This window comes from Nakaseomyces bracarensis (genome assembly GCF_045282275.1).
Source record: "Nakaseomyces bracarensis strain CBM3 chromosome Unknown Scaff3_0, whole genome shotgun sequence".
NCBI lineage: Eukaryota > Fungi > Ascomycota > Saccharomycetes > Saccharomycetales > Saccharomycetaceae > Nakaseomyces > Nakaseomyces bracarensis.
Window position 1 is genome coordinate 142,649 of NW_027263962.1, and position 23,507 is coordinate 166,155.

Here is a 23,507-nt window from a genome sequence, read left to right on the forward strand (position 1 = left end):
GTTTTTTGTTTTTTTAATATTTGGTATCTTCTTTACAGTCCTATGTAATGATTATAGGTAAAACTTTTCACTACCAATAAGCAAACTTCCAATAATGATTATAATATCGAATTGGGGCGTATAGACGTGATTATCTCTTCCTTACTATTGAAATTCAATCACAGAGCCTTTATGCCTTTCTAGGACTAAATGGTCCTTTTTGAGCAATCAACGGCCCAAAACAAAAATATCTAAATCACATGCTATTTTCGTCGATGAGTATTAATTAAAGAAAAATTCGATGAGCGTGGGAAGGTTGGGATGGGCATTGAGTAATTGAACTTAGCAGAGTGCTTTGGGATGACGAAGGGGGACCACGATCATATGCTTATTGTAGTATTATAGGTTTCTGAACTTATTTTGAGCTTCCTTACATCTTAGAGAAAACCCACAACAACAACCAAAAAGATATAGATAAACAACAAACAAACTATGGACTTCAACGCTTTGGCCCAACAATTCACTGAATTTTACTACAACCAGTTTGATTCTGACAGAACCCAATTGGGTAACTTGTACAGAGATGAGTCTATGTTGACTTTTGAGACCAGTCAATTGCAAGGCGCCAAGAGCATTGTTGAGAAGTTGGTTTCTTTGCCATTCCAGAAGGTTGCTCACAGAATCACGACTTTGGATGCCCAGCCAGCCTCTCCAAACGGTGATGTGTTAGTTATGATCACTGGTGATCTGTTGATCGATGACGAACAAAACCCACAACGTTTCTCTCAAGTTTTCCACTTGATCCCAGATGGAAGTTCTTACTACGTTTTCAACGATATCTTCCGTTTGAACTACTCTGCTTAAAAGGGTGAAAGAAAAAACGTATCATGATCAATGATAAAATATATATAGAAAAATTAAGATATCCCCCCTCCAATTGCAAAAACACAATAGCTACGTTACAATTTGCCTGTGAATGGTTCTGGAAGAAAAATATAGTACCTTTAATTAGAGTACTAAAAGCGATGTAAACACTATTATATATTGTATTCAGACCTATAGCATATATATAATTGGCTTTAAAAAAGTAATAGAACATCTCGAATTGAATCAACAACTTTTTTTTTGTACATATTTGAATATATAATTTCATTGCTATCGAAAAGGGGGGAGACAGATTCTTACAAGTAGTCTTTTAGGATTGCTCTTCTCTCCTTCTGAGCAGCTTTTGCTGGTTTACCGTTTTTGATATCCTGCATAACCAATGTATCAGCCTCAATCTGTTTCTTTATATAGGTTACGAACCTCTCGCCGTCTGACTCAAGAACCTTTCTGGGGATCTTGACGATCCCGTTCGCATCAGCAACAATGACATCCTGGGGTTCTATAACCCTAGTAGTCTCATCCTGGAACAGGATAGTCAATGGTATGTTAACACCCACTGGCTTGACAGCTTTCTTCGGAGCGCAGGTACCGACTCCGTAGCTGAACAAAGGCTGGTTCAACTCCTGGTGTTCTCCTAGGTCCCGCACTCTTCCAAACACTACAGTACCAACACTGCCCTGGTACTGTGCCCTGGCAGCCATCAACCCGCCATATATGGCCTGAGTAATCGTACTGTTGTGGAAAATAGGTCTCTGTAAAGACATATCGAGAGCCATCACCATGACTGCACCCTCGGGCACATTATCGATATAGTTCACCTCAGGTCGAGGGTCATCAGCAGGAGCAAATAATACAGTGTAGGCTGGGCCGACTACGGTGGAGTCAGGCCCGGACCTCTGTGTGAAGTCCGGGAAGTTCCCACCGTCATCGACTTTTGAGAAGTTCAACAACCCGTCAGAGACATCGCACGCAGAGAACGACTTGAGAGCTTCCAACAGTTCCATTATAAATACTTTTGTTATATATTTTGTAGTTAACAAGTTTCATGATTTACAGTATTGAGTTCACTTTTTTTGTTCAAGTTTTTTTTTCAAAAGCAAAGATTTTTTTAGGGGTTCTTGAAGACCAAAATTTCAATATTACTGCTCCTCGCAAAAAGAGCGCAATTTATGCTGAAATATATTATACGTTTACATATTTTAGTCCAAGTTATTAATGCTGAAACAAAGAGTTACTTAGTACTCAATCATCACGTCTCAATGTGGATTCCTCGTATGGTATATAAGTCTCGTAACCAAGAGATACCGATGGCAACAGAAATGGCTTCTCTACGGGCAGTCGCTGCGTGGAAGGCAGCATGGAAGGCGATCAGCTTCTTCTTCTTTTTCTTCGAGGTGGGATAGCTCAGAATTCACCGTATAACTTGTTGTAATTCGTTTAATTAACATTCGGGTCTGTTGGTGCGGCGTGTTCTGTGTAAAAGGTACGAACAATGGGAGAATGCATCGCGATGCCCTTAAAAGAGGGGTTTAGAAAGTGCTGCAGGATGAGAAGACTGGAGTAGGTGGGAATAAAAGAAAAGATGTTACTAATACTGCCGTGCAATTCTTTTAAGTTACTCAGCTAAATAAAATGTGTCAAAGATACGAGTATTTCCCATCCAAATGCATGGCACATTGTGAAGTTCCTGTTCATCATATGATTACATGTATAAATCATTGGGAATAAAAAAAGCGCTCCAAATATACGACTGTATCATCCAAAGAGGTAAGTATTAATAATTAACTCATTCTTACAAGGTGAAAAGGATTGATAAAATGTCTAAACTTTTACGATATCAATTGTTACTCTCTTCATTCCACTTTGGAAAGAGAGTGGGGGAGGTTTTTTAACCATAGGCTTGGAAAATGTTAAGACTAACAAAAAAAAAAAAAAAAAGATAAGAAATAAATGTCTTTATAGAATTGTAGATGAACCCCATCTAATGAAGATCTATGATGGAGTAGCCTTATCATAGTAAAAAAAAATGTATCTTGTACAATAAGAACATTATCAACATAGATAAGATAACAAAAAATATTAATATACAAAAAAAATGGATAAAAAATAAGCATATATAAAGAGGATGGAAATTCATCTTGTTAATTCCAAATCGATTCATTTTTATGTTATAATCAAATTACAAAGCAAACCAGAATATCCAACTTAGATTTCATTCGCTTTACAATTATTAATAAAAACAAAATCAGAAAAAAAATGGCTTACACTAAGACTGCTATCCTAATCGCTGCTGCTGCTGCTTTGGCTTCTGCCCAGACCCCACAACAAGTGGACGAATTGAACATTATCTTGAATGATGTGAAGTCTCATTTGTCTCAATACATGGCATTGGTTGAAGATCCATCTTCTGGTATCACCATAGCTGACTTGCCAGCTGGTGTCTTGAGCTTGGGTATGGCTATGGCTACTGCCACTGATTCCTCCTACACTACTTTATACAAGGACGTCGACTTCAATGCTATTGTTCCATTTTTGACCAAGTTGCCATGGTACTCTCAGAGATTGGAAACGGAGCTAGCCAAGGATTTGGAAACCTCTACTTCTTCCTCTGCTGTCGAAACCACTTCTTCCACTGAAGTCCCATCCTCTTCATCCACTGAAGCCCCATCCACTTCTTCTACTGAAGCCCCATCCACTTCTTCTACTGAGGTACACTCTACCTCTTCCACTGAAGCTGCTTCTTCTTCCAAGTCTGAAACTTCTCCTGCTGCTTCCTCCAAGGCTGAAGAATCCTCTTCTAAGGCTACTCCATCCTCTTCCAAGGCTTCCAGTTCTGCCACCCCATCTAAGGTTGCCTCTACTACAGTCTCCACCAAGGCTACCTCTGCTTCGGCTTCTACTACAAAGGCTGCCATCTCTCAAATTGGTGATGGTCAAATCCAAGCCCAAACTACCAACGGTGCTGCTAAGGTTGCTGGTATGGGTGCCGGTATTTTCGCTGCCGCTGCTTTGTTGTTGTAAGTCTAGCCAAGACTTTTTATTATCCTATAGATACCAATTACTGAAAAAGGTATTATTATAAAACATCATTTTAAAAACCATACATATTCTACATACGACGTAATACGTCAAAATTCACGGATTTGAGTTATCACTTATACTATTATGAGATATATTTAGTTAATTTAATATGGTTAGAAGTTCTTCTTGTAAAGTTTTATAGTAATTGAATTAGTTATATGAATATATAGTTGTAGATTCATATGTAAAAAGAAAAATATTGAAACCTAGTAAAAATATTCCATTACCTAAATTGTGATATATAATTTTTTATTTAATTGTTTGTCCAATTGAAAGTAATTAAGATATTAAAATAATCGTTAAAGTTTAATCTATAATTCCGCTTCCAATAAATTTGTGATAAAAGGTCATTAAAATGAAATGCCTGCAAAAAAAGGGCTGTTAAGATAGTATAAAGATATAATTATAAAAAAAGATCAAAGTTGAGATTTTCTTATCAAAAAATAACTTACAACAACAAAGCAGCGGCAGCGATGACACCAGCACCCATACCAGCAACCTTAGCGGCACCGTTAGTGGATTGAGCTTGGATTTGACCGTCGTTGATTTGAGAGATGGCAGCCTTGGTAGCAGAGGCAGAGGTGGAAGCAGCAGCAGAGGTAGCCTTGGTGGAGACAGTGGTGGATTCAGCCTTGGAAGAGGATGGAGCAGCAGAAGAAGAAGCTTCAGCCTTGGAAGAGGAAGCAGCAGCAGAGGAAGAGGTGGCAGCTTCAGTGGAGGAAGTGGCAGCCTCGGTAGAAGAGGTGGCAGCTTCAGTGGAAGAAGTGGTAGCTGGGGCTTCGGAAGAGGAAGCTGGGGCAGCGGAAGAAGCCAAGTCCTTGGCTAGCTTGTCAGCCAATCTTTCAGAGTACCATGGCAACTTGGTCAAGAATGGGACAATACCGTCGAAGTCGACGTCCTTGTACAAAGTAGTGTAGGAGTCGTCGGTAGCGGAAGCCAAAGCCATACCCAAGTTCAAGACACCAGCTGGCAAGTTAGCCATGGTGATACCGGAGGATGGGTCAGAGATCAAAGACATGTATTGAGACAAGTTAGACTTGACATCGTCCAAGATGACGTTCAATTCATCCAATTGTTGTGGGGTTTGGGCAGAAGCCAAAGCAGCAGCAGCAGCGATTAGGATAGCAGTCTTAGTGTAAGCCATTGTAAATAGTAGCGAGTGATTGAAAAGTTTGTTTGTTTTGGATAATGGTTTTTTTTATTTTATATTATAAGAGAGAATAATGAATGAGAAAATATTTGGGATTTAAGAGAAAACATACCAGTTTATATATCAATTTTTTTATTGTATTTTTTTTTTTTGTTTTAGTTTTTGTTCTATTAAAAACAAAGTTCAAGTAACTTTTAATCGTATTTCCCTGAAGTTCTTTCTTTAGTAAATGTTTATACCGTTCAGGTGTAAAAGGGAAACGAATACGACAGAAAGGAAGTTAAGTTAAATAAAAACAATAATAAAGGGTTAGCGTGGGGTGGTATCAAGAGGTGTTAATTAAACGATGCCAACGCGAAGCAACAACAATAATTATTAAAAATAGTTTCTTACTCACTTAGTAATACGAATTTTTAAAAATGCAAAAAGAAAGAAAAAAGAAAGGAAAAGAAAAAGAAAAGAAAAAGACATTTTGCCCTTTTTGAGAGATCCGCGTTGCATCGTATGGGGAAGTGGGTATTTTATACGACCATTGTTCTTTTACTGTATAATACACTTTCCCCCCCCACCTTCTACGGTCTTTTCATTCTTAATACGCTTTTCTGCGGGTGTATCTGAGTTAAATTCTCGTCGATCGTCTTTTATTTTTCTTATAGATAGATCTTGCTTCAAAAAACTGTAACCCGGCAGTATAAATATCATCATATACGTAGCTCTATGGTTGAAAAATAAACTTCTGTTTATTCTCATCGACTTCCACGGAGGATAAAGGAATTTAACGTTTAGGTGACCAAAAAAGTCAACATTACAACATCACTTTAAACTTCATTTTTCGTATACCAGAGTACTAATTGTAGTTTTATTGACAATGTCAATGGAGTACACAACTACACCCTTCACTGCAACCCTATTGTTCTATAAGTTACTATTCCGATATAGTGTAACGGCTATCACATCACGCTTTCACCGTGGAGACCGGGGTTCGACTCCCCGTATCGGAGCAAAACAATTAATTTAATTTTTTTGATATTTTAATATTTATCACGTGTACACTCATAATGTACGATAGGGAAGGGAAGAAAAATAAAGGGCCTCTCTCTCTCTCTCTCTAATACAGTGAAGAGAGAGACAGAGAGGTCTTCTAAAGTGGCAAATAGTGTAATATTTAAAAAGTAGTTAATACAAATACATATCAATTGATTGTACAAAAAAACAAGGAATTGTTGACATTAATATAGGAAAGTACATAATTAAAAAAACATGGATATTATTCTGGGGATTAGAGTGCAGGACTCTGTTATTTTGGCTACTTCTAAGGCTTTTACTAGGGGTATTTCTATCTTGAAGGATAGTGATGACAAGACGAGGCAATTGTCTCCACATACACTGATGAGTTTCTCAGGAGAGTCCGGTGACACCGTGCAGTTTGCTGAATATGTGCAGGCCAACATGCAGCTGTACTCTATCAGAGAGAACTACGAGCTGTCGCCCAAGGCGGTTTCGAGCTACGTGAGACAGGAGCTCGCTAAGTCTATCAGATCAAGAAAGCCATACCAGGTCAATGTGCTAATAGGTGGGTACGACACGAAGAAGGAGAAGCCTGAGCTGTATCAGATAGATTATTTGGGGACGAAGGTGGAGCTTCCTTATGCCGCACATGGGTACTCCGGTTTTTACACTTTCTCCCTTTTGGATCGTCACTATAGACCAGACTTGACTACGGAGGAAGGTCTAAAGCTTCTGAAGCTTTGTATCGAGGAGTTAGAGAGAAGAATGCCTATAGATTTCAAAGGTGTCATCGTAAAGATAGTGGATAAGGACGGTATTAGAGAAGTCGACCAATAGTTAGCAAAACACACACACACACACACACACCAATATAACTATATATAACTAAAGCAGTCTAAATGGAACAAAAACATTAATGATGATCAAATTTTTGGTAATGGGAATTACTCTTATTGGGGGGAATATTGAATTCGGATGATATTTTTCTCCCAAAACACCTTGGCAAAATCCCACTTTTGCTGCAACATGTAATAAATAGATATATAGCAAAAATAAGATTTTAAGAGATAACGAAACGATTCCTGTTAGTATACTCTATTGACAGTTCTTATTTGATTTATCATCACGTGACACATTTAAAATTTTGAATCGCGCAGGTTGTGTAGGAAGGACCCGCGATGAGCTTGCTAGTCATAATGCCCATATACAAGCGATATGTCAATATTGATCCTACAAAGGTGTGTACAGCTAGTTACTTTGATGAAATACTGTGTGGCTTACGATAAATTAAAATTATGGCTGATAATGCAGGTAAAATAGCTGAAATTTTAGGTACTGATGACGCTGTAGTGTTGAAGTTTGTACAGACAATAGCTAATGAGTGCAAAACGCTCAATACATTTGAGAAAAGGATACAAGAGCTGGATATTGGGTTACAAAGTGGGAAAATAAGAGAATTGTATGAGCAGTACCACGGAAGTGATGTTACGAGAGAAGGTAATATATTAGCAGCAGTAACCAAGATCCTTAAGGATGATCTCGGGATCGAAGACGGAGTGGTTGCGAAATTTGTGGTTAATATACTCTCACAAAGTCCTAATATAAGCACATTTATGAAGAAACTAAATGAGATGGGAACAGCAATCCCTGCTTTGACGATCAAAAGGCTTTTTGAATGCTATAAGAATCGTCTAGATGTATCAAAATGCGGCTCACTAAAATCTGAAGTCAACGTAAAACAAGAAAATGATGGTCTTAAACTGCCAAATGAAGTGATAAAATGGGAGGATATTACAGATATAAAAGATATGGTGCAGGATAAATACACAGAAGAGGATGATGAACCCGTGATCGGCAAGATTTACCAGGGTATTGTAACAAGTATAGCATCATTCGGATGTTTTGTAAAATTAATGCATATTAAAAATGTCAAAAATGAGGGACTAATACATATCTCAGAACTGGGCAAATATCGAGTAAAGCATCCATCTGAAGTTGTTAAGGAGAGTCAAATGGTATATGCTAGAATAACAAAATTAAGAGATAACGGCAAAATTTCACTTTCCATGAAAAATATCGATCAACTAAGTGGTAAAGACACTAAAGAGGACAATGTAGATCTAGCAGATCTTCAAATGAGGGGTAGAAATACTATACGGGACACAAAGGAGGAGAAGATGATTAAGAAAAGGAAATTGACATCTCCGGAAAGATGGGAAATAAGACAATTAATAGCATCAGGCATGGTAAATCCAGATGATTATCCAGAAATCCAAGAAGAAAATCGACTTAACTCTGCCAAAAATGTTGAAGTCGAAGGGAATTTACTGTCAGAAATTCAAGAAAGTAATGTTGACACTGATACCATAGATTTAGATGTCGAACTAAACCCTAATGATAGACCTAAATTTTTAAAGAAAGAAGGCAAGAAAGCTTCGAAGAAATTTGAGCCATTGAAACTAACGCATAATCCTAAAGGATCACTGAATAGAAGTGCAGTACATGGCTCTAAGACTGTTTTAGAGCATAGAGAAGAGAAATTAGCAAAGAAAAAGGAGATCGAGGAGGAGATTAGAAAAAAGAAAGCATTAGATGATCCTTCAAAAGATCCAGAAACTGTACGTAAAGAAATTCATGAACTTAAGCAACGACTGACAATAACAGAATGGGAGAGAAGTAGGAAGCAGCAGCGTATCACTTATGGTAGAAGATCAAACAAGCCAATATCAGCTGTGAGGAAATCTCTTCCAGTTTATTCTATGAAAAGGCAACTAGTAGACGCAGTTAAAAACAACCAATTCCTAGTTATCGTCGGTGAAACCGGTTCAGGTAAAACAACGCAAATAACTCAATACCTTGATGAAGAAGGATTCAGTAATAACGGTATAATTGGCTGTACTCAACCACGTCGAGTCGCAGCAATATCTGTGGCAAAACGTGTATCGGAAGAAGTTGGTTGTCAAATTGGGAAAGATGTTGGATACACAGTTAGATTCGAAGATGTAACATCAGGCGCAACCAGGATAAAATATATGACAGATGGTATGCTTCAGCGGGAGGCATTGATGGATCCAATCATGTCTAAATATTCTGTAATTATGTTAGACGAAGCGCATGAAAGAACAATCGCTACTGATGTGTTGTTTGCATTACTGAAAGAAGCTGCTAAGAAAAGACCGGATTTGAAAGTTATTGTGACATCTGCTACACTGGATTCTGAAAAATTTTCACAGTATTTCAATAATTGTCCAATTATCAACGTTCCTGGTAAAACATACCCTGTTGAGGTTTTATACACTCAACAACCTTCAATGGATTATGTTGCATCAGCACTAGATTGTGTTATTGATATACATACGAATGAGGACCCCGGTGATATACTGGTATTTTTGACTGGACAAGAAGAAATCGATACGTGCTGTGAAATTCTGTACGAACGTGCCAAAACATTAGGTGATACTGTAGGACCACTCATAATTTTACCAGTGTACTCAGCTTTACCTAGTGAAATACAGTCCAAGATCTTTGAACCTACGCCAAAAGGTAACCGTAAGGTCATTTTTGCCACAAATATAGCGGAAACATCTATTACAATTGACGGTATATTTTACGTTGTTGATCCAGGGTTTTCAAAGGTAAATACTTACTCTCCTAAGGCAGGTATGGAACAATTAATTGTAGCTCCGATTTCACAGGCACAAGCAAATCAAAGGAAAGGTAGAGCAGGAAGAACTGGTCCCGGTAAATGTTACAGACTTTACACTGAGTCTGCTTTTAAAACTGAAATGTTACCTAACGCGATTCCTGATATTCAGAGACAGAATCTACTTCATACTATTTTAATGTTAAAAGCTATGGGTATTAATGATTTACTAAATTTTGATTTTATGGATCCTCCTCCTAAGGGATTAATGATATACGCATTAGAAGAACTGTACCACCTCCAAGCATTAGATAGTGATGGACATCTAACAAGATTGGGTCAAAGAATGGCCTTGTTCCCAATGGAACCTACGTTGGCTAGGGCGCTCCTTTCCTCAGTGAGTAATAATTGTTCAGATGAGATGATTACCATAATATCAATGCTCTCTATACCTAATGTTTTCTTCCGGCCAAAGGACAAACAACAAGAGGCGGATAGCAGAAAAGCCAGGTTCCATCATCCGTATGGTGATCATCTCACATTATTGAATGTATTCACCAAATGGGCCGAGGCAAGATATACCGAGGATTTCTGTAAAACCCACTTCCTACAGTTTAGACATTTGAAGAGAGCAAGAGATGTAAAGAAACAAATATCGATGATATTCAATCGTTTGAATCTTCCAATAATTAATTGTAACGGGAACCCAGAAATCATCAGGAAGACATTAGTTAGTGGATTTTTCCTTAACGCCGCAAAACGTGAATCTAAAGCAGGATACAAGACAATTAATGGAGGCACTGAGGTTGGAATCCATCCCTCCAGTGCACTTTATGGACGAGAGTACGAATACGTTATATATCACAATCTTGTGTTAACCACCCGTGAATTCATGTCCCAGATATCGGGCATAGAGCCGCAATGGCTGCTAGAGGCGGCTCCACATTTCTACAAGGTGGCAGATGCAAACAGCAACAAAAGGAAAAGGGTTAAGATCGAACCTCTCTTCAACAGGCACTCAAAAGATCAGAACTCTTGGAGGCTAAGTCAAAAGAAACAGAATAGAGAGAAGGCTCTAGGAATGAAGAAGTAAGTAAACTAAATAGAAGTATGCCTCTTTTGTGTAGATATGGCAACGTCCTAAATATCCGGTTATTTCTATCTCTTTGAAAATATCTCAACCAAAGCTAACCCCAAAAATTTGCTAAACGAGGCCCAACTGTAATTACCAACCTCGAGGATTCGGCATCTGGAGAACAATGGGGACTTAGAAACGACCGTAGTAGTTGTCCTAAAAGGGTATATTTATGATTACGTCAGTTTAATTAATTTTTTTTTCAATGTCGAAGTATATTAGTGAGCCAATGTTGGTTATAGCTATTTGGCTTAGGGAGCTGTGGAAGCCACCCCTTTCAAGATATATAAAAGAGGCAATTGTTTACGGTACATTTCTTATATTTTATAGCCCAATTACCTGACCAGTATCTTCATTGGAGGCAGTATACAGACAATAAGAACAGGATGTTATCACCTCTACCGTCGCTGCCTAAGAATGCAAAGGTTGCAGTTGCCGGCAGTGGTATAGCTGGTCTATCATTTAGTTATTTCCTCTCTAAATTGAGGCCGGATGTTAAGATTACGCTATATGAGGCTGCCAATCGGAGCAGTGGTTGGATCAACTCTTGGGAAACCAAGGATAAGACTGGCAAACCAGTTATGATAGAGCGTGGTCCCAGAACTTTAAGGGGTGTTTCTGATGGGACGGTGATGATGGTTGATGCTATGAAGGACCTTAATTCCATTGATAAGGTGCATTATATCGAAAAGAGCTCGGATGCAGATAAAAAGTTTCTCGTTGATCCAAATGACAAGCTAGTTCAGGTACCTAATTCTGTGATGAGTGGGATACAGTTTATTATGAGTGGCCTTGGAAAAGGTATTATCCCAGCAATGTTAGGAGAATTCTGGAGGAAACCTAACAGTAACCCAAATCAAGACGAAACTGTAGCCTCCCTTTTAAAAAGAAGGATGGGTAACGACTATCTTGGGAAGAATGTGTTTAGTGCCATTTATCGTGGTATTTACGCAGATGATATTAACACTCTTAGTGCACAAAAAGTAGTACACAAAATGGTATATAATGAAAAGATGTTTGGTTCCAATGTAAATGCCCTGTGGCACAAGTTCAAGACCAGGAAGGAGAGGAAATCTCAAAGCAAACATTTGAGTCCTGTACTTGACAAGTACTGCGAAACCCTGAAGAAACCGGAATCTTCCATTGCTAATCTGTCTACCACTTTGAAAAAATATCCCATGATGGGTTTTCAAGGTGGATTGGAGACTTTCTGTAAAACGATTTACAGAGGTTTAGAAAATAGCCCTAACGTTTCTATCTATCTAGGTAAAGAAATTACTAAGATCAGCAAAGATAAGGACAAAAGAAAGACAAAAGTTTCAGTGGAGGTAAATCATGGAGAAGATATCGAGGAATTTGACCACGTAAGATTGACTAATGTTCCTCATAATCTTGGTAGAGTTGTACGTGATCAGAATGCTGATATTGCCAAACGACTAGAAACAATCACAGCCAACACTGTTGTGTTGGTCAACTTTTATCTACATGACAAAGATATAATACCTATCAAAAACCGTGGATTCGGCTATTTGGTACCAGAGTCTAATCCAAACAAAGAGAAATTACTGGGTGTTATTTTTGACTCTGTTATTGAACAAAATTTGAAGAGGTTTGAAGATTCAAAGGTGATGGTCCCAGCAGATAAACAAAACTACACAAAACTTACAGCCATGGTGGGTGGCTATATGTTAAATGATAAAAAGACCGGTGAACCAATTATACCAGAGGATACACAAGTTATTGACAATATAAAGATGTCACTACAGAAGCACCTCGGGATGTCGCTGAATGACTTAGACAGAGGATTGTGGCAAGTAACTGTTGCCAACAAATGTCTACCAAGGTTTGGTGCTGGTTACATGCAATGGCAGGGCAAAATGGAAACTGATCTCCTGGAATTGTATAACAGCAAAGTTTCCCTTGGTGGCATGGGATTTGCAATCGGGCCAGGTATCCCTGATGTATTTGTAGATGGATTCCAGGATGCATTGAAGTTACGTTAAAAGGAAAAAAAAACAAGCAAAATTATTTATGAACACCTGTATATTTTTATTTATTTATTTATTTATTTATTTATTTATTTTATTTATGTTACTTTTTAATATTTATATATTAATGTTGATCTTTTCCTAATAACGTCTTTTAGAATGTATAGCATAAAAATGTAAAAGTTAAATTTGTGTAATTTCAAACAATCCATTTTTGTTTCAATACTTTTCCATAGTTTTTATAATTAAAGCAAAATAGCAGGTAAATATGTAGAGAACATATAACAGTTACACAAAAAAGGGAACATTTATAATTATAAGTACTGAATTATATAAATTAAAACTTACAATATTGCTAAAGGAATTGGTTTTTTTTTTTGAATACATTTGTTGAAATGAGAAACATATAAAAAGAGAGTAACAATTTCTCCATTCCAAATAACATTATATATATTTTTTAATTATATTCTTGTACAAACAAATCAAAATACAATAAAAAAAATGAGGATTACAAGTTTAGTTATATTCGCTGTCCTAAGCACTTTAGCTGTTTCTCTAGACTTGAATAACAAGGAAGAGTTACACGACCACGTCGCAGAGTACCTGGACACGCTTGTCTCCAAGCACGGAGAGTCCCTCTTACAAGAGTTGGACATGTACAAGGACCCCAGCAACGAGGACGTTCTCAAGTTCAAAAAACTACAGTACCAACTCGAGGAAGACAGCAAGAAGACATGGTACGTTGGCGACGGTACATTCAATAAGCTGGACGATGGCCTGTTGGCCAACATGGTGAACAAAATCGCCGCCAAGTTCCCAGCAATGACCTCGCTGTGGGAGAAGAAACTCAAGGGAATGGGCCTATTCTACTACGCCTTTCCAAACACAAACATCTTTGAAGACCTAGAGTAAGTGATATTGATATACTGTTTTTATATATTTATATATATATACATATATATATATATATATATATACACATATACATATATAATCTAATACGATAAATCAGCAGCATATTTACGTATATAATGTTTATCGGAGTTTATTTTATGTATAGTCTTATACGATGAGCAATTCCGTCTCGGGTTCCCTACGCTCTCCGTCTAAATTGGTCTCGGGCCCCTCCTTAGGCCTTTTCTTTGTGAGTCTCTCCCCGCACATCGCGTCATGTCAGTTTTTTTTTTAGTGAGGGGTGAAATAGCGTGGAGGCCCCAGTAGAAGGAGAGAGTTCCTAAAAGGGCAGAAGGGGGAGGAACCAGAAGGTAAGAAAGGTCCCTTCTAGAAGGGAAGAAAGAGGGTTTCAAAGGCTTCTACAGGCCCATGAAGAGGTATTTGAGCCGATATTCGGGGTTCGGTGTGTGGGATAATCACCGAATGGATTTGGTGAATGAATCAAGAACAGAGATGACTTAAGGAGCTAAACTCCAATAAATCTACGTACGCTCGGACTATATAAAGATTACCTCTCTTCCAGACAGCGAAACTGTAAACTACATATAACAATATACCATTATACCATTATATAGTATACAGAATACTGAAACAAAGTTACAAACACAATACACAATGAGCAGTCCGGATTATTCGATGGTTGAGCTCATTGAGAGCTCACCCAAGTATGACCGGTTGAAACGGAGTCTGTCCGGGTTGAAGCCCGGGTCGGACGAGTACATATTGAAGCTGCAGACGATGCTGCCACTGTCTGACTACCCTGACTACAAGCAATTCCTCGCTGCGCAGGCGGTGCCGCTCGCCGGGTCGGACGCGCCCGGGTACAGCGCCACGTACAGGAGCAGTCTCTCCTCGGACCACCTGATCACCAGCATGGCCCCCGGGCTGTCCACCTACTACGACCACTTCCTGTTCTCCACGCGGAACTACCCGGACAACGACTGCCTGGGCCACAGGCCCTACAACGACGCCAAGCAGGCGTGGGAGCCGTACTACGTGTTTGATTCGTACAAGCGTACACAGGAGCGCTCGCAGGCCATCGGGAGTGGTATTATGACGTTGGTTAACACGAAGCGTCGGAGGCAGCTGGCTGACAACTCTGATATCATAGTTGCGATACTGTCGCACAACAGGCCGGAGTGGATTCTGTGTGACTTGGCGTGTCAGGCGTACTCTTTGCCGAACACAGCGCTGTATGAGACGCTGGGGCCCGAGACCTCGGAGTACATCATGAACTTGACTGAGTCGCCTGTGTTGATCTTTGCCAAGGTCAATATGTACAAAGTGCTGAAGATCATCCCTTCTTTGAAACATGTGAACACCCTGATTTGCATCGAGGACCTCACGGAGGAGGAGCTGGACCTGTTGAACAAGAACTCTCTTGCGGCCACCACGAACTCTAAGGACGAGAAGATTTCTATCCATTGTCTCTCCCAAGTGGAGAGGTTAGGTTCGCTGAACCAGATCCCAATTATCAAGCCTAAACCTTCTGATCTGTACACTATTTCTTTCACCTCGGGCACTACTGGTTTGCCCAAGGGTGTGGAGATGTCCCACAGGAACATCGCCTCTGGTTTGGCGTTTGCCTTCTCGACCTTCAGGATGAACCCCGAGAAGGCTAACAGGCAGATGTACGATTTGTGTTTCTTGCCGCTGGCTCATATCTTCGAGAGAATGATTTGTGCCTACGACCTGGCCATTGGTGCTGGGTGTGGTTTCCTGCACATTCCAGACCCTGCTGCTCTCGTTGAAGACTTGCAAATCTTGAAGCCTGACGTAGTTGCTTTGGTTCCTCGTATCCTGACGAGATTCGAAGCTGGTATCAAGAACTCCTTTGAGAAGTCGGCCGTGTCTAGAGCTCTATCAGGAACCATCGTCAATGCTAAAATTAACAGATACTCTACAAAGGCTGGCCCCGATGACTCTCTAGTTAACAGCTTGGTGTACAGAAAGTTACTGATCGACAAAGTCCGTGACGGTCTAGGTTTGTCTAGAACAGATTTCATGATCACAGGTTCTGCTCCAATATCTAAGGAGACGTTGTTGTTCCTGAAGAGTTGCCTAGATGTGGGTATGAGACAAGGTTACGGTTTAACCGAGTCCTTTGCTGGTATATGTATCAGTGAGCCGGACGAGAAAGATGTGGGGTCCTGTGGGCCAATTGGTATCGCTGGTGAGTGTAGATTGAAGTCTGTACCAGACATGGGCTATAATGCCGAGAAGGACTTGAAGGGTGAGCTTCAACTACGTGGGCCTCAAGTCTTTGATGAGTACTATAAGAATCCCGAAGAGACAGCAAAGGCCATCGACAAGGATGGCTGGTTTTCCACTGGTGATGTCGCATATATCGACAAAAAGGGTCGCCTGCATATCATTGACCGTGTAAAGAACTTCTTCAAACTAGCACACGGTGAATACATTGGCCCTGAAAAGATTGAAAACACTTATCTTTCATCGTGTCCTTATATCACCCAGGCCTTCGTGTATGGTAACTCCTTGCAGAACTACTTGGTAGGTATCCTTGGGCTGGACTTGGAGTCCCTGAAGCCACACTTCGCTCACCATTACCCAGAGATTAAGTCTTGGAATGACGCTAAACTGCTAGAAGAACTGAACCAGAACAGCAAAATGAGAGCTACCCTATTGAGAATGATCAATAAGTTCTGCACCGACTTACAAGGTTTTGAAAAGCTGCACAATGTTTACGTCGGGCTAGAACCTTTAAAGGTAGAAGACGATGTCGTGACACCCACCCTCAAAATCAAGAGAAACATCGCTGCGAAATTCTACAAGGATACTCTAGATGAACTATACAAAGAAGGCTCAATCATTAAGAACCAAAAATTGTAGTTTTAACATACTTTTTACTTGTATTTTCCCTTTTTATTTTTTATATCATCCTGTGTCTACACCAGATAACTATTTACATTATATATTCTAATGCAATCGAAATGAAACTATACCTATCTCACTAATATATAGCCCTTGGGCTAGTCAATATGAGTCTATATTGACTATGCCAATATATAAATAAGTCACCTTTTACGTATTTCACCATGACGCGTTACACGAAACATCTATAGATAGAAGTGCGTATATGTAAACATAAGGCATTACTACCCTTTTAACTTGCGATGGTCATTTGTAATGAGCTAGTTGGGTATTAAGTCATAGAAATCAGATAATATGAGCGGTGTTGGTGAGTCCCGGACGGAGCTATTGAACTGGCTGAATGATCTGCTGAGGTTGAACTACAAGAAGATAGAGGAATGTGGTACTGGTGCTGCGTACTGTCAGATCATGGATTCTATATATGGAGACGTTCCTATGCACAGGGTACGGTTTAACAGCACGGCTGAATATGAGAACCAGGTGAATTATAAGATTTTGCAGAGCAATTTCACGAAACATCACATTGAGAAGACTGTATATGTTGACAAGTTGATCAAGTGCAAGTTTCAGGACAATCTGGAGTTCTTACAGTGGCTGAAGAAGTATTGGATGAATAACAAAGATGGGAGTGAGTATGATGCTGAGGCTCGCAGACGGTACCGTGCTGTCGGGACTAGCAATAGCGGGAATAATACTCCCATTTCATATTCGAATAATAGCAGTAGTACCACCCTAAATGTAGCCAAAAGGAGAAGTACTACTGAAAATGGTGGATATCTGAGTCGAACACACTCATTGTCGTCCAGGTACAGTAGCTCAGGCAACTCTGGTGCAACCAGAAGAGTCTCCAGTGAGCAGGTGATAGCGTTACAGACGGAATTATCACAGGCGCATAATAAGATACAATCTATGGAAGAAGAGACAGGGAATTTTAAGGAGGCTTTAACTGCAATGGAAGCAGAGAACAACTTTTACTTTTCTAAATTACGTGATATTGAAATATTGGTTCAAACAACCCAAGATTTTATCAAGGAAGGATTATATAGTGGTGATGTTAAGGAGCTAGAGAAATTTACTGGGAAGGTACAACAAATTCTATATGCTACAATCGACTCACAGCCCAATGATGAGGTAAATAGGGAACACAATCTAGAGAATATTAACGAAGAAACACCGTTACATAATGGTCATCATCTTCCTCAGACTGAGGCACTTTCATCTAATAATAATCTGATCATTGACGAGGAGACCTTTTAAATTTCTGAAGCCAAAGCTGATTTGTAACACTAAATAATGATACTAAATAGTTTAAACTTGTACACTCGCTCAACGTTAGTGTGTCCAAGATAGTTAGAACTATGAAATAGAATGATCCTTATAATAAAAGTATATTTTAAAAATAGAATAATTTCATTGATCGATTAATTAAAAAGAGAATAAAGAGATATTTACAAAAAAATAGTGATCTTAAATAGGGCATTTTTATAATATATGTCAGTCAATAAAGGTAAAATTTAGACTTCGTTACTATTGAAAGAAAAAGAAAGAATATGCAAAAAACAATAATTTTGGGTAGATGAAATCACATTAATAATTAATTACTGATTCTAATTTGTGGCTGGAGAGGTTGGATCATCACCCTTCAAGCCATTATCCAAATATTTCACAAAAGCTTCATTTTTTTCAGGGAAAGGTCTAGGACCTAGAAGTCTAATCATGTCTTCTCTTGTGATGGCCTCCTTGTCAAGAAGAAGCTTGGCGACTTTATCTACATCGGCAAGCTTCTCTGTTAATAGTTTCCTACATGCAGTATGTGCCTCATCGACGATTCTCTTGACCTCAAGATCAATCTTGCGGCCAGTCTTCTCACTGAAGGGTTTATTGACACGGAAACCAGAATCTCTCTGATCATAAGAAATATATCCTATTTCTTTCGACATACCTAGAGATGTAACCATAGCATGTGCCATATTAGTAACCTTTTGGAAATCATCATGTGCACCACTGGTAACTGAGGGGAAATGTAGTTCTTCGCTAACACGACCACCTAGGGCCATAATCATCCTATGCCTGAATTGTTCCTCGCTAATCAAGTATTGGTCAGAAGGCAGGTATTGCGCATAACCTAAAGCTCCCTGGCCACGTGGAATGATACTGACCTTCAATAATGGGTCTGCATGCTGTAGGTACCAACCACAAATAGCATGTCCTGCTTCATGGTATGCCACAGTCTTTTTCTCTTCAGCGGAAAGTACCTTAGACTTCTTCTCAAGACCTGCGATAACTCTCTCTATAGCTTGTTCAAAGTGTCTCATTAGGACAAATGTGTCTTGGTGTCTAGCGGCAATCAACGCAGCCTCGTTACATGCATTAGCAATATCAGCACCGGTGAAACCTGGTGTCAATGTTGCTAATTTACCAGACAAGTTGTCCCTTTTCTCAGCAGAGTCTATAAGTTTTGGATCCAAGTTTAGTTTTTCTAGATGCACATTATAAATTGCTTTTCTACCTGCCATATCTGGTGCATCTATCTCAATATGCCTATCGAATCTACCGGGTCTCATTAGAGCCGGGTCTAGAACATCCATTCTGTTAGTACCAGCAATAACAACGACCTGGTCACTTGTAGTGAAACCATCCATTTCAACTAAGAGTTGATTTAATGTAGCTTCTCTTTCATCGTTAGCACCGCCCAGCGCACCACCTTTACCTCTTTCCTTACCAATGGCATCAATTTCATCCACAAAGATGATTGAAGGGGCCATTTGTCTTGCCTGTTCGAATAAGTCTCTTACACGAGAGGCACCGACACCAACAAACATTTCAACGAACTCAGAACCAGATACAGAAAGGAATGGGACACCAGCTTCACCAGCTGTTGCTTTTGCTAATAGAGTCTTACCGGTACCTGGAGGACCTGATAGGATAGCACCTCTTGGGATCTTGGCACCAAGCTGTGTGTATTTTGTGGGGTTCTTCAAGAAGTGAACAAACTCCATGATTTCTTGCTTGGCTTCATCACAACCTGCAACATCCTTGAAGGATATCTTGACATCTGTCTCCTTGTTAAACAGCTTGGCCTTAGACTTGCCAACGCCGAACATGTTTGAGGCACCTCCGCCACCACCCATATTCGAGTTAGGGTTCAACTTCTTCGCAATGAAATAGAGACCACCGATCAAAAGCACAGTAGGGATGAATGGGTACAAATACTGGAATGGCGAAGCCCTCTCAGCGTACTGCACGGGGATACGCTCATTTTGCGGAATTTGCAATCTATCTTGCACTTCCTCGAGCTGCTCTTCAAACACATCAACAGATCCGATAGTAAAAGAGATGATACGAGGTATGTGGCCTGATCCGCCAAACACCCCGCTCGCATTTCCGTTTCCACTGCCATTACCAAGTGGCACTAGCTCGGCCTCTACCAAGTACTTGTTCACCACATAAATCTTCCTCACAAGCCCTTTCTCCAGGTACTTCGTCTTGAAATCCTGGAATGTCAGCGGGTCCTGCCCCACCTCATCACTAGAGCTCATCAGAGTATAGATAAACGACAGACCCACCGTCAGATACACCGTGTTCTGAAACTCCTTAGACTTCACATACTGCCAAAACGCCTTCTTCATCTCCTCATTGGGGTCCTTGTCCTTCTTGCCCTTATCATCGTTCTTCTGAGAGTACCAACGTCTCCCACTAACTCTCATAGCCAGAGCTCCTATGGGAGCGCCCATGGGCGCTCCCATAGACGCTCTCATGACTCTAGCACCAGCACCGCAAACACGAGCACCGCTAACACGAGCACCGACTCTACTTGCTCTCACTCCCTGGAGACACACACGTCCACTCATAAACATCGTCTCTTTTGGTTTCCGTCTTGGCTGGTTTGTAGTTGGCTCTCCTTGGCCAAGAAAGGGCCCTCTTTATAAGGAGTCGCCACTAAAATTTCGGCCCTGGCGGGCTTGCGCTTATAAGGGCCAAGACGACAACGGGACCCAACACACCCAAGTCGACAGGGATTGGGAATAGCAGTAACACTGACAGTAACACTGAAGACTAAAGACTATAATTGTGATGGCTGATGCGCTGATTGAGGAGTTTAGTGGGTATGTGCGGGCGCTGGAGGAGCGGATACGGCGGGAGGTTGCTGCTGAGCTGGAGGAGAAGTACCAGCGGAAGCGGAAGCTGGAGGATGAGGAGGACGTTGTTTCGCACAAGCGGCGGGAGCAGACGATATGGCCTGATGTTACGCACCATTACCGGCTGAAGCAGCCGGACAATGCCACGATGTTGTTTTGGGAGGAGCTTGAGAGCTTGCTGGTGTACCTGTACTCTGGGGTGAACATCACTGCGCAGTTGAAGGAGGATGAGTGTCGGCGGGAGGCGTGTCGTGCTGCGCAATTGATCTGTTTTACTGATATAGACAGCACGGAGGGGAAGATACGGCGGATCAGCACTGCGCACCGGAATATACGCGCCAAGTACGTGGAGAATGCGCTGCATGCGCTGCTTGGGCGGTTCTGCCCGCATATCATACTGGACCCCAACGAGGAGCTGGTGTGTACGTTTGAGAAGCCGCTGAGTGAGGCGCATATCCCCGTGACGGATGCCTTGATGTTTAAGGACGAGGCCATGGCAAATTACACGCGGACCATCATCAACATCCAGGACGTGCTCAAGGAGAACCAGGTCAAATACGAGGACTGGTCGAAGTTGCTGTGGTACTGCATACCAGAGGCACTGGGCCGTAAGTTTATCGAGAAAGGAGACTCCGGCGAGGTGAAACCATGGGCGAATGCAGTGCTAGAGATAGTCAAACGCTGGGGCACCAGCCGAATGGAGGCAGACTTGCCAGAGAACAGATCAGACAATTAAGGGATAGTTCTCTTTCAATTGTCCTACAAGTGAGTATTGAGCATAAGAAACAAAATATACGAAAGGCTACTAAACTTTATTATTACAAAAAGCTACTATTACAGTACTGTCAACCAGCCTACCATTTTAATAAATAGCTGCATTATACTTTCAAATGAAAGGTTACAAATGCTACCGACGAGGTGTGCGTAAATGCTACCGACGAGGTGTGCATTATAGAATTGTGGCTTACTACTGTTATTAAGAAATAGCTGAAATCCAGTGGCAACAGTTAGCGAACTCAGCCCAGACCCTGGGGTCTTCCTACCAGGTACCAACAAGGGCATAAAGAGCTTGGAGGGAGGGGGATATATCTCTATAGTTGGGTTTAGTGTTCGTATTGTGACCATGTTATGTTGGGTTTATGCATTGCTCCCGGGTAAGAAAGCATCAATTTTTTGGGTGTGGGCCCACGCACAAAAAAAAATTGCAAAAGATGACAAAACGAAACGTTGTGATGACCAACTATATCAAATAGGTACTCAACCCCAATTGTCTAGGTATATTGTAAGATAAGTAATTGAGAGATAAAAATGGAGCCAGCTGAGCAATACGAGTGGATTACCAAGAACTTGCAGGAAGTTTTGAATGGGCAGATTATCCAAGAGGTCCTGGAGAAGAAGGAGAGGCCATTGAGGTTGTACTGGGGTACTGCTCCTACTGGTAGGCCACACTGTGGTTACTTTGTTGCTATGACGAAGCTAGCGCACTTTTTGAAGGCCGGTGTTGAAGTTACTGTTCTTTTGGCTGATTTGCATGCGTTTTTGGACAACATGAAGGCTCCATTAGAGGTCGTCAACTACAGAACCAAGTACTACGAGTACACTGTTAAGGCTATCTTAAGAAGTATCAATGTTCCTATCGACAAGTTGAAGTTTGTTGTTGGGTCTTCTTACCAATTAGGTGGTGATTACACCATGGACCTCTTCAAGTTGTCTAACATGGTCTCTCAGAACGATGCCAAGAGAGCTGGTGCCGATGTTGTCAAGCAAGTTGCCAACCCATTGCTAAGTGGGTTGATCTACCCATTGATGCAAGCATTGGACGAGCACTACTTGGACGTCGATGTCCAGTTCGGTGGTGTTGACCAGAGAAAGATTTTCGTGCTGGCCGAGGAGAACTTGAACAGAATTGGCTACAAGAAGAGAGCACACTTGATGAACAAGATGGTTCCAGGGTTGACCCAAGGTGGTAAGATGTCCGCCTCTGATCCAAATTCCAAGATTGACCTGCTGGAAGAGCCAAAGAAGGTCGCCAAGAAGATCAACAGTGCCTACTGTAGCCCAGGTGACATCGAGAACAACGGTCTGTTGTCTTTCATCGAGTACGTCGTGGCCCCAATCCAGGAATTGAAGAAGGGTGCCGATCAATTCGAATTCTTCATCAACAGACCAGACAAGTTCGGTGGTCCAATCACTTTCCACTCCTTCGAAGAGCTCCAAACTGCCTTCAAGGAAGAAAAATTGTCCCCAGTCGACTTGAAGAGCGGTGTCACCGACGCCATCAACGAGCTATTGGCCCCAATCAGAGCTGAGTTCGAAAGCAACAAGGAATACCAAGAGGCCGAGGCAAAGGGATACCCAGCTCCAGTCCAAGAGAAGAAGAAGGCCAAGAAGCCAAAGAACAAGGGTTCCAAATACCCTGGCGCTGCCAAAGCAGAGGAAAAAGTCGAGGCCGTCACCGAAGAACTAAAGGAGGCCACCATCTAAAAGATCTAAATAGACACATAGATATTATAAATGTTATGTAAACTTTAAAAACCGTGTTTTTGTAATATGCTTTTTGTCACTTCAGCAATAAAAGCACGATGAGGAAAGGCCCTTTTTGCCAAAAAAAAAAATTTGTGTGGGAAATCCAATGTGATGGCAAATACATAAT

General features: G+C 40.7%; 13 protein-coding genes across 13 annotated transcripts; 10 read left to right on the top strand and 3 right to left on the bottom strand.

Moving 5' to 3' along the window:
• Positions 1-471: 471 nt before the first annotated feature.
• NTF2 (Ran GTPase-binding protein NTF2) lies at positions 472-843 on the top strand (the record flags this gene model as incomplete). Its single annotated transcript, XM_071050553.1, has 1 exon — positions 472-843. The coding sequence occupies one exon, from the start codon at positions 472-474 to the stop codon at positions 841-843; it is 372 nt and encodes a 123-aa protein (XP_070908343.1).
• A 317-nt stretch (positions 844-1,160) lies between these two features.
• On the bottom strand, positions 1,161-1,868 carry RNJ42_00384 (bifunctional 4-hydroxy-4-methyl-2-oxoglutarate aldolase/oxaloacetate decarboxylase; the record flags this gene model as incomplete). The annotated part of the gene is made up of 1 exon (XM_071050554.1): positions 1,161-1,868. One exon carries the CDS (start codon positions 1,866-1,868, stop codon positions 1,161-1,163), a length of 708 nt encoding a protein of 235 aa, XP_070908344.1.
• A 1,252-nt stretch (positions 1,869-3,120) lies between these two features.
• RNJ42_00385 (SRP1/TIP1 family protein) lies at positions 3,121-3,885 on the top strand (the record flags this gene model as incomplete). The annotated part of the gene is made up of 1 exon (XM_071050555.1): positions 3,121-3,885. The coding sequence occupies one exon, from the start codon at positions 3,121-3,123 to the stop codon at positions 3,883-3,885; it is 765 nt and encodes a 254-aa protein (XP_070908345.1).
• Positions 3,886-4,393: 508 nt separating this feature from the next.
• Positions 4,394-5,089, bottom strand: RNJ42_00386 (SRP1/TIP1 family protein; the record flags this gene model as incomplete). Its single annotated transcript, XM_071050556.1, has 1 exon — positions 4,394-5,089. The coding sequence occupies one exon, from the start codon at positions 5,087-5,089 to the stop codon at positions 4,394-4,396; it is 696 nt and encodes a 231-aa protein (XP_070908346.1).
• A 1,266-nt stretch (positions 5,090-6,355) lies between these two features.
• Positions 6,356-6,940, top strand: PRE1 (proteasome core particle subunit beta 4; the record flags this gene model as incomplete). The annotated part of the gene is made up of 1 exon (XM_071050557.1): positions 6,356-6,940. The coding sequence occupies one exon, from the start codon at positions 6,356-6,358 to the stop codon at positions 6,938-6,940; it is 585 nt and encodes a 194-aa protein (XP_070908347.1).
• A 458-nt stretch (positions 6,941-7,398) lies between these two features.
• Positions 7,399-10,839, top strand: PRP22 (DEAH-box ATP-dependent RNA helicase PRP22; the record flags this gene model as incomplete). The annotated part of the gene is made up of 1 exon (XM_071050558.1): positions 7,399-10,839. The coding sequence occupies one exon, from the start codon at positions 7,399-7,401 to the stop codon at positions 10,837-10,839; it is 3,441 nt and encodes a 1,146-aa protein (XP_070908348.1).
• A 428-nt stretch (positions 10,840-11,267) lies between these two features.
• Positions 11,268-12,884, top strand: HEM14 (oxygen-dependent protoporphyrinogen oxidase; the record flags this gene model as incomplete). Its single annotated transcript, XM_071050559.1, has 1 exon — positions 11,268-12,884. The coding sequence occupies one exon, from the start codon at positions 11,268-11,270 to the stop codon at positions 12,882-12,884; it is 1,617 nt and encodes a 538-aa protein (XP_070908349.1).
• Positions 12,885-13,370: 486 nt separating this feature from the next.
• Positions 13,371-13,781, top strand: RNJ42_00390 (uncharacterized protein; the record flags this gene model as incomplete). Its single annotated transcript, XM_071050560.1, has 1 exon — positions 13,371-13,781. The coding sequence occupies one exon, from the start codon at positions 13,371-13,373 to the stop codon at positions 13,779-13,781; it is 411 nt and encodes a 136-aa protein (XP_070908350.1).
• Positions 13,782-14,438: 657 nt separating this feature from the next.
• Positions 14,439-16,673, top strand: FAA2 (medium-chain fatty acid-CoA ligase FAA2; the record flags this gene model as incomplete). The annotated part of the gene is made up of 1 exon (XM_071050561.1): positions 14,439-16,673. The coding sequence occupies one exon, from the start codon at positions 14,439-14,441 to the stop codon at positions 16,671-16,673; it is 2,235 nt and encodes a 744-aa protein (XP_070908351.1).
• Positions 16,674-17,009: 336 nt separating this feature from the next.
• BIM1 (microtubule-binding protein BIM1) lies at positions 17,010-17,972 on the top strand (the record flags this gene model as incomplete). Its single annotated transcript, XM_071050562.1, has 1 exon — positions 17,010-17,972. The coding sequence occupies one exon, from the start codon at positions 17,010-17,012 to the stop codon at positions 17,970-17,972; it is 963 nt and encodes a 320-aa protein (XP_070908352.1).
• A 350-nt stretch (positions 17,973-18,322) lies between these two features.
• Positions 18,323-20,572, bottom strand: AFG3 (AAA family ATPase AFG3; the record flags this gene model as incomplete). Its single annotated transcript, XM_071050563.1, has 1 exon — positions 18,323-20,572. One exon carries the CDS (start codon positions 20,570-20,572, stop codon positions 18,323-18,325), a length of 2,250 nt encoding a protein of 749 aa, XP_070908353.1.
• Positions 20,573-20,789: 217 nt separating this feature from the next.
• On the top strand, positions 20,790-21,590 carry RNJ42_00394 (uncharacterized protein; the record flags this gene model as incomplete). The annotated part of the gene is made up of 1 exon (XM_071050564.1): positions 20,790-21,590. The coding sequence occupies one exon, from the start codon at positions 20,790-20,792 to the stop codon at positions 21,588-21,590; it is 801 nt and encodes a 266-aa protein (XP_070908354.1).
• A 572-nt stretch (positions 21,591-22,162) lies between these two features.
• TYS1 (tyrosine--tRNA ligase TYS1) lies at positions 22,163-23,338 on the top strand (the record flags this gene model as incomplete). The annotated part of the gene is made up of 1 exon (XM_071050565.1): positions 22,163-23,338. The coding sequence occupies one exon, from the start codon at positions 22,163-22,165 to the stop codon at positions 23,336-23,338; it is 1,176 nt and encodes a 391-aa protein (XP_070908355.1).
• Positions 23,339-23,507: the final 169 nt, after the last annotated feature.